We start from the raw sequence: 11,971 nt of genomic DNA, 5'->3' as shown, positions 1-11,971 counted from the left end.
TAGACATTAAAACAGACTGACTGGTTGTAATACTTACCGTTGGGCAGAGTAGGGAATGGTGGTGACACAGCTTACCCTGAAATGTTCAAAAATATTGTTTATAATTTGTGTTGAGAGCTACAGTGTTGATGAACATTTCAATGAATTATCAACAATTTTTGTACATTTTAATCAAGTCACTTAAACCATTAACTTGTTTCAAGAGCGATAGCATGTTGAAATGCAGACTACCTAAACGTTTATTTTAGTTCCAATTTATTGGTTATAAATATAAAATACAGTCAATATATAAGTAAAATAATACAGTAGACATGGTGTACATGGTGTAGACTTGCATTAGTGTTCATATTATCATACCTTTCCAGAGACCTTCAGTTGTCCAAAGGAAAAATGTGAAAACATTAGTAGTCAGAATAGAGAGATCAATTCTAAGGATTGGGGAGTTATCAGGAAAAATACATTGTTCTGAAATAATGACAACACTGAATGCTACAATATTGTTAGGAAATTGAATGATTTGTTTCCCTGTTGAGTATTATTACCACACCATATTACAGTATGGATGGGTCTTTCTATAAACTAGAGTACCAGTGAGCAGTGTACAACTGTTTGGAGCTGTTACAAAGACATTCATGATTTTTATTTTAATGTGGATAAATTAAGAGATATGGGGGAACATAGATACATTCTATATAATTCATGATTTGATTCAAAACCTATGTTTAAGCCGTTTTTTGTGTTTGGGGTCTTCACAGATTTGGCAAAAATCGTGTGACATAAAACAATACCTTTCTTTCCTTAGATTTATGATACGGTTTGTTGTTTTATCGTATACTAAGCATTTAACAATTGAATTACACATTGATCTTGATCCTGTGAAATTCCTGGACATTGTTTATTTTTTTTGGTATGAGATCTCGGAAGTGTACTGTAACATCTTAACATTTCATATCTCCATATGTTATGGTGTGAAAACAGTTTTCATCGGCACACATATTCAAAAGAATGTATGTGATTGCAAAATACAATGTTTCAAACAGAAAGGGGTCAATAACATACACACTATACACAAACATGGATTTAGTACTGTAGATATGTGGTAGTGGTGGAGTAGGGGCCTGAGGGCACACAGTGTGTTGTGAAATCTGTGACTGTATTGTATAAACTGCCTTAATTCTGATGGACCCCAGGAATAGTAGCTGCTGTCTTGGCAGCATGTTCAAATGTGTGTGGGGTTAAATATGAAATGCTGGGTCAAGTGCAGAGCCAACACTTCCTGTCCTAAGAGGTCACCATTCTAACTCCATTCTATTCATTTATTTATTAATAGCTGCCCATACCGTGCCACAGTGCCAAGATAAAGTAAGATTTCTTAATTTCTGGATAAGATTTATTGTGTATTGACTTATGAACTGCTGTTACTGTAAATGGTTAGCTGACTGATATATCCTAGCTACCTAGCTAACCATTGGCAATCTTAAATGATGCAAAACAACCAAAACAGTACCTATTGTTAGACTAGAGATATGCCCTAGCTATAGTTATTCAGTGGTTGCACATCTAACTAGCTGAAATGAAGCAAGCGTGTGAATAGTAGGCATGCAAATAGATCCTTTCACTGTTTACAGCAGGTCTCTAGCTACCCAGACCTGTCTGATCAGCCTGATAGGGTGCCATGGGTGTGTACAGCCTGTGTGTATAGCAATGAAATTAAACATCCAACCAATGCTTCAAGTGTCGTGCTGTAGATCCACCATCCACCCGAAGGGTTGTGGCGTCCTGTCAAGAAACTACCCATAGACACTTGTGGAGATCTGAGAGGATTGGACAGGTGTAAGCAATACCTCCATAATTCCTCCAAGCCTATCAAAGGGTAAGTTGGGGCTCTCACCATGTCTCCATCAATCCCTCTCAGATCTCCACACGTGTCTAGACTCTGGGCAATAGGGGCTAGGGGTTATTTCTGGACAGGCCATGGGTATTATGGTAGCTCAGTCAGTCTGGCACTATCAAAACATTTTAATACTGTAACTGTCAAATGCTTGTTTCCTCTATCCTTGGGAGAATCTCAATTACATTTCCTTGATTTGTTGCATCCTCATCTCCTTCTCAAAACCCATTGGACAAGAACGTCAGAGTTCCCTCCTCTCTCACCTTCTTATCTAATGGGTTTTAAGGAGGCGGGGAGAGAGGACATGAGGAATGAAGGAAATGCAATCGAGATTCTCCCCCTGTTTCCTCCAATGCACTTTCAAGGAGAGGCAAGGAGTGGAGGAAACAAGAACAGAGGAAGCAAGGATGTGATGTCTAGTTTTCACCCAAACACACACACACACACACACACACACACACACACACACACACACACACACACACACACACACACACACACACACACACACACACACACACACACACACACACCACACACACACACACACACACACACACACACACACACTGTCTTGTACAGCTAACCTTGTGGGGGGAAACAATATTCCCTAACCCCTAAACCTAACCCTAACCTCATCCCAAAAACCTAACCCTAACCTTAACCCAAAAACCTAACCCTAGCTCCTAACCCGAACCCTTTACGTAATTCTAACCCTGAAACTAATTCTAACCTTAACCCTAAACCCCATAGAAATAGCATTTGACCTCGTGTTTGTTTACTATTCTTGAATAGTTAAACACGTTCACACACACACCTACCTTAAAGAGTTTACTAATTCTAATGATTTCGCCAATAATTTGAATGATTATTGGTTATTATTATTGTCAATGATTTTGTTGACAGAACACGTATTATATTATTGTATTAAAAAATATAGAAATGCTGTTGATCTTTTTCATTTTCTGGAATGTTTAGCATGGCTTTAAATGATAGAGAAGTTGACTAAAGCACAAACAGACCTGGCTACTAGGCATGACAAAGAAACATGCAGTGTCCATGTTTCATGTGACATTTTGAATGACATGTAGATGTTTTATTGTTGCTAGGAGTTATGGTCTCAATGTGCCCATCTAGACTCTTACTCCTGTAATTATACATGTGAAGGTGCAAGAAAATCATGTTTAAATGTATATCAAACCATTTCGAAATGTTGACCCTGATGTCACGCATTGGCCTATTTATTTATAGAAAGAGTCGAATACATTTTCATATGACTGTAGATTACTGTTCATGTGGAAGGTTTTAGATACCATAGTTGGCTTGAAGGGAAACTGACACGATCAGCACTACCTCACAAAATGATTATACATGATGTACGTGGTTGACTTTGACCTACACAAATCCTGCATTGGCACTATTGATACTTATCTCAAGTCAAGGTTCTCAGTTGATTTTCAGCCAGTTCTTTTATATTGCCTACCGATAGTCAAATGATCCCTCCTGATCTTTATCATCCACCGGCTCCAATGTCACTTCTTTCTTGTCCCGTACTGAAAATAAAAAGCTCTGTCTTGTTACTCAGACCAAATATAATATAAGCACTGCCTACTTAGGGTAAATATATCCTATTCATTAGCTAATTTAGCACAATTGTGGGATTAGAAGCTTTATGCTAGTAATCGAACTATAGTATTAGGTCTGTTGGATCTGTCTCTCCATCTAAGAATGTTGGTCCTCTAATGGAGAAGTCTTGTGGACTATAGTATTGCTACAGTACCTCGGTATTTCCCCCCTCGGCTCCTCTTGATAAAGCAGACAACCAGCAGGATGAGCACGAAGAGGGCCACAGCACACATCACACCAATGACCCAGCCCTGAGTGGAGAGGTCCACCTGCTCCCGTGCATTAGCTGTATGTAAACACACACACACACAATTAATTGTCATGATAAAATCTGTAGGTGTGTGAATGTTTAATGGCTTGTAATTGTGTGTTGTGGTTGACCTGTGGTGTTTCACCTTCAGTTGTATAATGGGGTGATTCCTCTGTGTACCACTCTCCTACCCCGATTCTAGTCTGTGCTGCTATGGTGAATCTATAACGGGTGTAGCGATCATATCGGCGCACAGCAAAACTGGTGGTGTTTGGGGTAAATTCCTCAACACGCAATTCCTCCTCCCGGGTTGCATTCACTGTGGAGGGAGAGCACACCAGGGAGCCAAGAGAACTTGATTTAGAGACCCGCTTTACCTACTGTACCCACTTTGTTCACCTGACTGACAATGAGTAAGTCTTCCTACCTGTCTGATATTTCAGTATGTATCCGGTGATGATGCCATTGGGCTCTGCAGGAGTGTCCCAGTCCACCCAGATAGTGTCCAAATGTCTCTGCTGGATTCTGAAGAATCTTGGAGCAGAGGGTGCTAGAGACAAATACAATTCCGTTTAATTTTATTTGTCACATGCTTTCTAAACAGGTGTAGACTAACAGTGAAATGCTTACTTACGGGCCCTTCATAACAATGCAGAGAGAAAAAAAGATAAATAATAAAAACATTATAACGCAAGGAAGAAATACACAATGAGTAACAATAACTTTACTATATACACAAAGGGTAACAGTACAGAGTCAATTTGCAGGGATACAGGGTAATTGAGGAAGATACTGTATGTACATACAGTGTATTTGGAAAGTATTCAGACCCCTTGACTTTCTCCACATTTTGTTATGTTACAGCCTTATTCTAAAATGTATTAAATAGTTTTTTCCGTCATCAATCTACACACAATACCCCATAATGACAGAGCAAAAACAGGTTTTTAGAAATGTAGGGAAATTTAAAAAATATATAAAAAACAAATAGAATTTACTTAAGTATTCAGATCCTTTACTCAGTACTTTGTTGAAGCACCTTTGGCAGCGATTACAGCCTCGAGTCTTCTTGGGTATGACGCTACAAGCTTGGCACACCTGTATTTGGGACGGCAGGGTAACCTAGTGGTTAGAGCGTTGGGCTAGTAACCGAAAGGTTGCAAGTTCGAATCCCTGAGCTGACAAGGTACAAATCTGTTGTTCTGCCCCTGAACAAGGCAGTTAATCCACTGTTCCTAGGCCGTCATTGAAAATAAGAATTTGTTCTTAACTGACCTAGTTAAATAAAAATTGGGGAGTTTCTCCCATTTTTCTCTGCAGATCCTCTCAAGCTCTGTCTGGATTGGATGGGGAACGTCGCTGCACAGCTATTTTCAGGTCTCTCCAGAGATGTTCGATCGGGTTCAAGTCTGGGCTCTGGCTAGGCCACTCAAGGACATTCAGAGAGTTGTCCCAAAGCCACTCCAGCATTGTTTTGACTGTGTGCTTAGGATCATTGTCCTGTTGGAAGGTGAACCTTCGACCCAGTCTGAGGTTCTGAGCACTCTGGAGCAGGTTTTTAGACCAAAATGACCCCACAAAGTTCTCCATTTGATCAACTTTGTTTGTAGATTTGTTTAGTAATAGAGTTATAGTAATTAATAAAGTCCAGTTACAGATTCTTTTGACAAAGTAGAAACGAAAAATATAAAATGAATATAACGAGCCAGGTCATAGGTGAAATTATTTGCCGTATTCCTAAACAAAAGCACCAGTGCATAAACAATTGTAAAGGATTAATTGCATTAAAAGTAAATGTACAAATATATTCATGACAAGAAATAAAAACAGTCATTTGTTGATTGTATCGGACACTGTATTGGGCCCTTATACCCGTGCCTTTACGCATGAATCAATCTCTTCTTCTCTTTATGCTTCGGGTCCACAGTCAGCACACAGCTTCGGGGCTTTGTGTGAGCAAGCCCCACAAACAAATCGGTTGCATTGCACGCAGTTTTCATGGGCCTTGTTTAGTGTGCACCTGCCACAGGTGTTGTATAATCTTTCTGAAGCGGTTGCATAGCATGGTCTCTCGGAAAAAGTCCACTCCCTACCTATCAGACCAAAAATGACTCCACATCCATGGTCTTGCCGCCGTATGCAATAAAGAGTGCAATACATGCTTTGAGTTCATCCATAGACATGTCCCACGCCACGTACTATTTATTTTTCTGTGTGCATGCGCAACAGTAGAATCTCTGATGTGCTGCAACATCTGCATGTCACATAAACTCATCACTCTTTTCTACCCAAACCGTGCCATCCCTCCCAGAGTCCTCCTGTCAGGATGGCAGTTGAGATCATAGTCTCAGTTGGCTCTGTTCTGGTTTTCTGCGGGGAGGCTCAGGCATCGGAGGCGGAGGCTCGAAGTCAACATTAGAATCAGATGAAGACTTAATTAGCAATGTCGATTTCAAGCTGAATATCTGATCCCTCATCTGACTCCAACTCACTTACAGTAAATTCTGCAGCATTAAATGCTGTCAGTGCATGCGTCCATTCGTTTGGTTCGGCTTGCTATTGTGAACTACAAACATTGTATGTTGTACTCCGTGTCTGATTTGACTCTCTGAGGGGAAATTATATACAATTTTCCAGTCTTTCATAATAAAATAATTAGACCACCCACAACGCCCACAATTCTTCAATGTCATTACACTATTGTTCTAAATTCAATCATCCTATTCACCCTCATCATTCAGATCAATCAATATAATATTTAAATAAACACGTAGCATGTTTTCATTTCCCTTACAATAAATTAGGTTAGTAATAGAGTTACAGTAAATAACCCATCTGTTAACAGCTTCTTTTAACAAAGTAAAATGTAAAAGAGAATGGTGTCAAACCACAAGGCACATGGTCAAATTATGTGCTGCTTATAAACAGGCATAACAAACTCATAATTACACTATTGCCTTTCTAAATTAAATCATCCTTTTCACCCTCATCATTCAGTCAGGCCTTATTTAAATTCAATTGTAAAGTACAGTGAGGAATTATCGTCCATTCACCCATTTGTCATTAATTCAGAGAGGCGAGAGAGACGCTGTCACGACTTCCACCGAAGTCGGTCCCTCTCCTTGTTCAGGCGGCGTTCGGCGGTTGACGTCACCGGTCTTCTAGCCATCGCCGATCCACCTTTCATTTTCCATTTGTTTTGTCTTTGTTTTCTACACACCTGGTTTCATTCCCCAATTACACGTTTATGTATTTAACCCTCTGTTTCCCCCATGTTTTTGTGCGTGATTGTTTCTATGTTCATTCAGTACGTTATGGTTGGATTTTGACGGGTGCTGTTTTCACCCGTGTGTATTGATTACCGTTTATTGTTGGTCAAGTGTATTGTTACCTTGTGCCTTTATTTTGAGTAAAGTACGTTGCTCACTCATTCTGCTCTCCTGCGTCTGACTTCATGCACCAGCTACACCCACCTACTGACAGAATCATACACCAATCATATGGAGTCAGCAGGAGCAGACACCCCCGTAATAGGGGTCGAGGAGCGCGTCCAGCAGCATGCGGCCATGCTACAACATCTCAGCACCGCCATGGATCGCATCCTGCAGACTATGGATCGCTGGGAGAGAAGAGGAGTTCCTCCAGCGCCTCCACCAGCACCACCAAGGGCACCACTACTACTCCGAGGGAGTATGATGGGACGGCTGCGGGATGTCAGGGGTTCCTACTCCAGCTGGAGCTCTACCTGGCAACCGTCCACCCGGCTCCTTCGGGCCATGAGAGCATATCCGCCCTCGTCTCCTGCCTCTCAGGGAAAGCCCTGGAGTGGGCCAACGCCGTATAGGGGGAAGGAGAAGCGGTGTTGGACCAATTCGAGGATTTCAAACGCCGCTTCCAGGCAGTTTTCGACCACCCGCCTGAGGGTAGAGTGGCGGGTGAACGTCTCGTCCACCTTAGGCAGGGGACGAGGAGCGAACAGGAGTTTGCTTTGGACTTTCAGACCCTGGCTGCCGGCACGGGATGGAACGATAGGGCCCTGATCGATCACTACCATTGTAGTTTGCGTGAGGACGTCCATCGGGAGTTGGCCTGCAGGGACACCACTCTCACCTTTGACCAGCTGGTGGACCTGTCCCTCCGGTTGGATAACCTGCTGGCTACCCGCGGACGTCCAGATCGGGGTCTGTCGATTCCATCCCCCAGCACCACTGCTCCTACGCCCATGAAGCTGGGAGGGGCTGCACTTAGGGCGACTGGAGGAGGGGCCGGTCCATGCACCATCTGTGGCCGCAGAGGGCACACTGCCGGTCGGTGCTGGGGAGGTTCCTCTGGGAGTCGAGGCAGGAGGCAGGGCACTCATGTCACCCCAGGTGAGTCGGCACCAGGCTCACCCAGACCCCTCTGTTGCACACGTTTTTGTATATTAGTTTTCCTGAGTTTTCCCCGTATTCCCAGCATAAGGCGCTCGAAGATTCAGGCGCAGCTGGGAACTTTATTGACAGATCATTTGCCCATAGTTTAGGGATCCCTATTGTTCCAGTGGATATGCCCTTCCCAGTTCACGCCCTAGATAGTCGACCATTAGGGTCAGGGCTAATTAGGGAGGCCACCGCTCCACTGGGCATGGTGACGCAGGAGGGTCACAAGGAGGGAATCAGTCTCTTCCTTATTGATTCTCCTTCGTTTTCTGTGGTGCTGGGCCTACCCTGGTTGGCCTGTCATGACCCCACTATTTCGTGGCAACAGAGGGCTCTCACGGGGTGGTCATGAAAGTGCTCGGGGAGGTGTTTAGGGGTTTCCGTTGGTGCGACTACGGTGGAAAGTCCAGACCAGGTCTCCACCGTGCGCATCCCCTCTGAATATGCCGATTTGGCTCTCGCATTCTGTAAGAAGAGGGCGACTCAATTACCACCCCATCGACGGGGGGATTGTGCGATAAATCTCCTAGTAGACGCAGCACTTCCCAGGAGTCACGTGTATCCCCTGTCACAGGAGGAGACGGCGGCTATGGAAACATATGTCTCCGAATCCCTGGGACAGGGGTACATTCGGCCCTCCACTTCACCTGCCTCCTCGAGTTTCTTTTTTGTGAAGAAGAAGGATGGAGGTCTGCGCCCGTGTACTATCGAGGTATCAACCAGATCACCGTTAGGTACAGTTACCCGCTACCTCTCATAGCCAGTGTGATTGAGTCAATGCACGAGGCACGCTTCTTCACCAAATTGGATCTCAGGAGCGCTTACATCCTGGTGCGTATCCAGGAGGGAGACGAGTGGAAGACGGCTTTCAGTACCACCTCAGGGCACTATGAGTACCTCATCATGCCGTACGGGTTGATGAATGCTCCATCAGTCTTCCAGGCCTTTGTAGACGAGATTTTCGCGGACCTGCCCGGGCAGGGTGTATTGGTGTATATTGATGACATCATGATATACTTCGCTGTACGCGCCGAGCATATGTCCCTGGTGCGCAGGGTGGGCACGTCGACGGGTGCTGTTTTCACCCGTGCGTAATTGATTACCGTTTATTGTTGGTCAAGTGTATTGTTACCTTGTGCCTTTATTTTGAGTAAAGTACGTTGCTCACTCATTCTGCTCTCCTGCACCTGACTTCATGCACCAGCTACACCCACCTTCTGACAGACGCATTAGCACCTGGCTGGGTACCAACATCCTACAACACATTGTCTTGGAGGGTTAAGTTGGGAATAGGTGTGAAAAAACTGGTAAAAAGGCTCAATACTTTTCTGTTTGTGATTTCAGAACGCTGACAAATGAGTAGTGTAAAATCCAAACATTTAGGAAAAGTCGGTGAAGGAGCAGGACAATGCTTTTTTTTTGCAGATTTTTTAATTTTACAAAATCAAACATCAGTGGCCGTTGCCCTATGATGGTTCTAGTGTTAATCAGTCTCATGGCTTGGGGGTAGAAGCTGTTTAGTGTCCTGTTGGTTCTAAACTTGGTACATCTGTACTGTTTGTTGTGCGTTAGCAGAGAACAGTCTATGACTTGAGTGGCTGAAGTCTTTGACAATTATAGGGCCTTACTCTGACACCGCCTGGTATAGAGGTCCTGGGTAGTAGGGAGCTCGGCCCAAGTGATGTACTGGGCCGTACACACTGCCCTCTGTAGCGCCTTGCGGTCAGATGCAGCCAGTCAAGATGCTCTCAATGGTGCAGCTGTAGAACTTTGAGGATCTGAGGGCCCATGCCAAATATTTTCAGCCTCCTGAGGGGAAAGAGGCATTGTCGTTTCCTCTTCACGAATGTGTTGGTGTCTGCGGATCATGATCATTCCTTAGTGAACATGAAGCTTTCAATCTGCTCCACTACAGCCCTGTCGATGTGTATGGGGCGTGCTCGGGCCCGCTGTTTCCTGTAGTCCACTATCAGCTCTTGCTGACATTGAGGGAGAGGTTGTTGTCCTTGCACCACACTGCCAGGTCTCTGACCTCCTCCCTGTAGGCTGTCTCATCGTCGTCCATGATCAGGCCTACCCCCGTTGTGTTGTCTGCAAACTTAATGATGGTGTTGGAGTCATGTGTGGCCACGCAGTCATGGGTGAACAGGGAGTACAGGAGGGGACTAAGCACTCACCCATTAGGGGCCCTCTAATTGAGGGTCAGTGTGGTGAATGTGTTGTTGCCTACCCTCACCACCTAGGGGTGGCCCGTCAGGAAGTCCAGGATCCAGTTGCAGAGGGAGGTGTTTAATTGCAGGGTCCTTAGCTTAGTGATGAGCTTGGAGGGCACAATCGTGTTGAACGCTGAGCTGTAGTCAATGAACAGCATTTTCACGTATGTGTTCCTTTTGTCCATGTGGGAAAGGGCAGTGTGGAGTGCAAAAGAGATTGTGTCATCTGTGGATCTATTGGGGCGGTATGCGAATTGGAGTGGGTCCAGAGTGTCTGGGATGACGGTGCTGATGTAAGCCATGACCAGCCTTTCAAAGAATTTCATAGCTACAGACGTGAGTGCTATGGGGCGATAGTCATTTAGACAGGTTACCTTGGTGTTCTTGGGCACAGAGACTATGGTGGTCTGCTTGAAACATGTTGGTATTACAGACTGGGTCAGGAAGAGGTCGAACATTTCAGTGAAGACACTTGCCAGGTGTCAGCCCATGCTCAGAGTACCTGTCCTGGCAATCCATCTGGCCCTGCAGCCCTGTGAATGTTAACCTGTTTAAAGGACCCTCACATCGGCTAATGAGAGCATGATCACACAGTCGTCCGGAACAGCTGGTGCTCTCATGCTTGGTTCAGTGTTGCTAGTCTCAAAGCGAGCATAGAAGGTATTTAGCTCATCTGGTAGGCTTGTGTCACTGGACAGCTCGCGACTGTGTTTCCCTTTGTAATCCATGATAGTTTGCAAGCCTTGCCACATCCGACGAGCATCAGAGCCAGTGTTGTAGGTTTTAATCTTGGTCCTGTATAGATGGTTTGCCTGTTTGATAGTTTGTTGGAGGGCATAGCAGGATTTCTTATAAGCGTCCTTCGATTGTCCGGGATTTGGGCTTGGTCCAGGATAATCAATATGTATTTTGCCTCCGACTCATTGAAGTCCAAATTAAGGTTAGTGATAGCTGTAATTTTCAGTCAAAATAATACCCAAAATAACACAATTGGTCAGGAGCTCGTAAAACAACCACTATTCCGTCCAGCGCCATTCTATCACTGCAGTATGGAAGAGAACAGGCGAGTGACATAGATCAAAGGTCAAGTCTGAGAATAAACTAAGGAAAATACATGATTAGGAAAAGAGCTGACAGAAAAAGTGGCACATCTAATACAGCATCACAATGTTTTTCCTTACTTCCCTCTGGAGTGGAGAACTCTATGGTGTTACTGGGAGGTCCCTCGTATCGGTTGTTGGCCACCACTATGTACATTTTGTAGTTGCTGTAAGGGATGAGTCCCGGCAGGACACCAGAGAGACGCGGCCCACTGGCTGGAAAGGCTTTAGACTTCACGGCCCTGCTCACACTCAGCCACCTCAGCTGGCTACTGTCTCGCCAAAAGTACACCTGGGATAGGGGGACACAGCACATGCGTTCATTTGTATGTATGTTCCCTCATTCAGTTCCTCAGTCCCTCATTCGTTCATTCATTCAGCCGATGTGTGAAGAGCTTTCCATCCACTGCTTTCCTGATGTATACCAAATGTAGCCTGGATCTCATAACAGTTTGTTACACTTGGAAATGAAA

The 11,971-nt window shown here is 44.4% G+C and overlaps 1 protein-coding gene across 2 annotated transcripts in view; it reads right to left on the bottom strand.

Moving 5' to 3' along the window:
- LOC106567268 (neurofascin) overlaps positions 1-11,971 on the bottom strand; it is a 34,766-nt gene that overhangs the window by 459 nt on the left and 22,336 nt on the right. Inside the window, exons 21-27 of one of the 2 annotated variants that reach the window (XM_082960021.1) lie at positions 11,580-11,790; positions 4,195-4,317; positions 3,913-4,086; positions 3,672-3,803; positions 3,375-3,444; positions 358-369; positions 38-76 (exon numbers count right to left, since the gene is read on the bottom strand). In XM_082960021.1, the coding sequence (XP_082816147.1) occupies positions 38-76; positions 358-369; positions 3,375-3,444; positions 3,672-3,803; positions 3,913-4,086; positions 4,195-4,317; positions 11,580-11,790 (761 nt within the window). The remainder of the gene's footprint in view (positions 1-37; positions 77-357; positions 370-3,374; positions 3,445-3,671; positions 3,804-3,912; positions 4,087-4,194; positions 4,318-11,579; positions 11,791-11,971) is intronic. The other variant, XM_082960022.1, reaches the window with a different exon arrangement.

The sequence above is a fragment of the Salmo salar genome, chromosome 13, assembly GCF_965601325.2.
Source record: "Salmo salar chromosome 13, fSalSal1, whole genome shotgun sequence".
Classification (NCBI taxonomy): domain Eukaryota; kingdom Metazoa; phylum Chordata; class Actinopteri; order Salmoniformes; family Salmonidae; genus Salmo; species Salmo salar.
The sequence above is the reverse complement of the archived record's forward strand: the minus strand, read 5'-3'. Positions and strand labels throughout refer to the sequence as shown.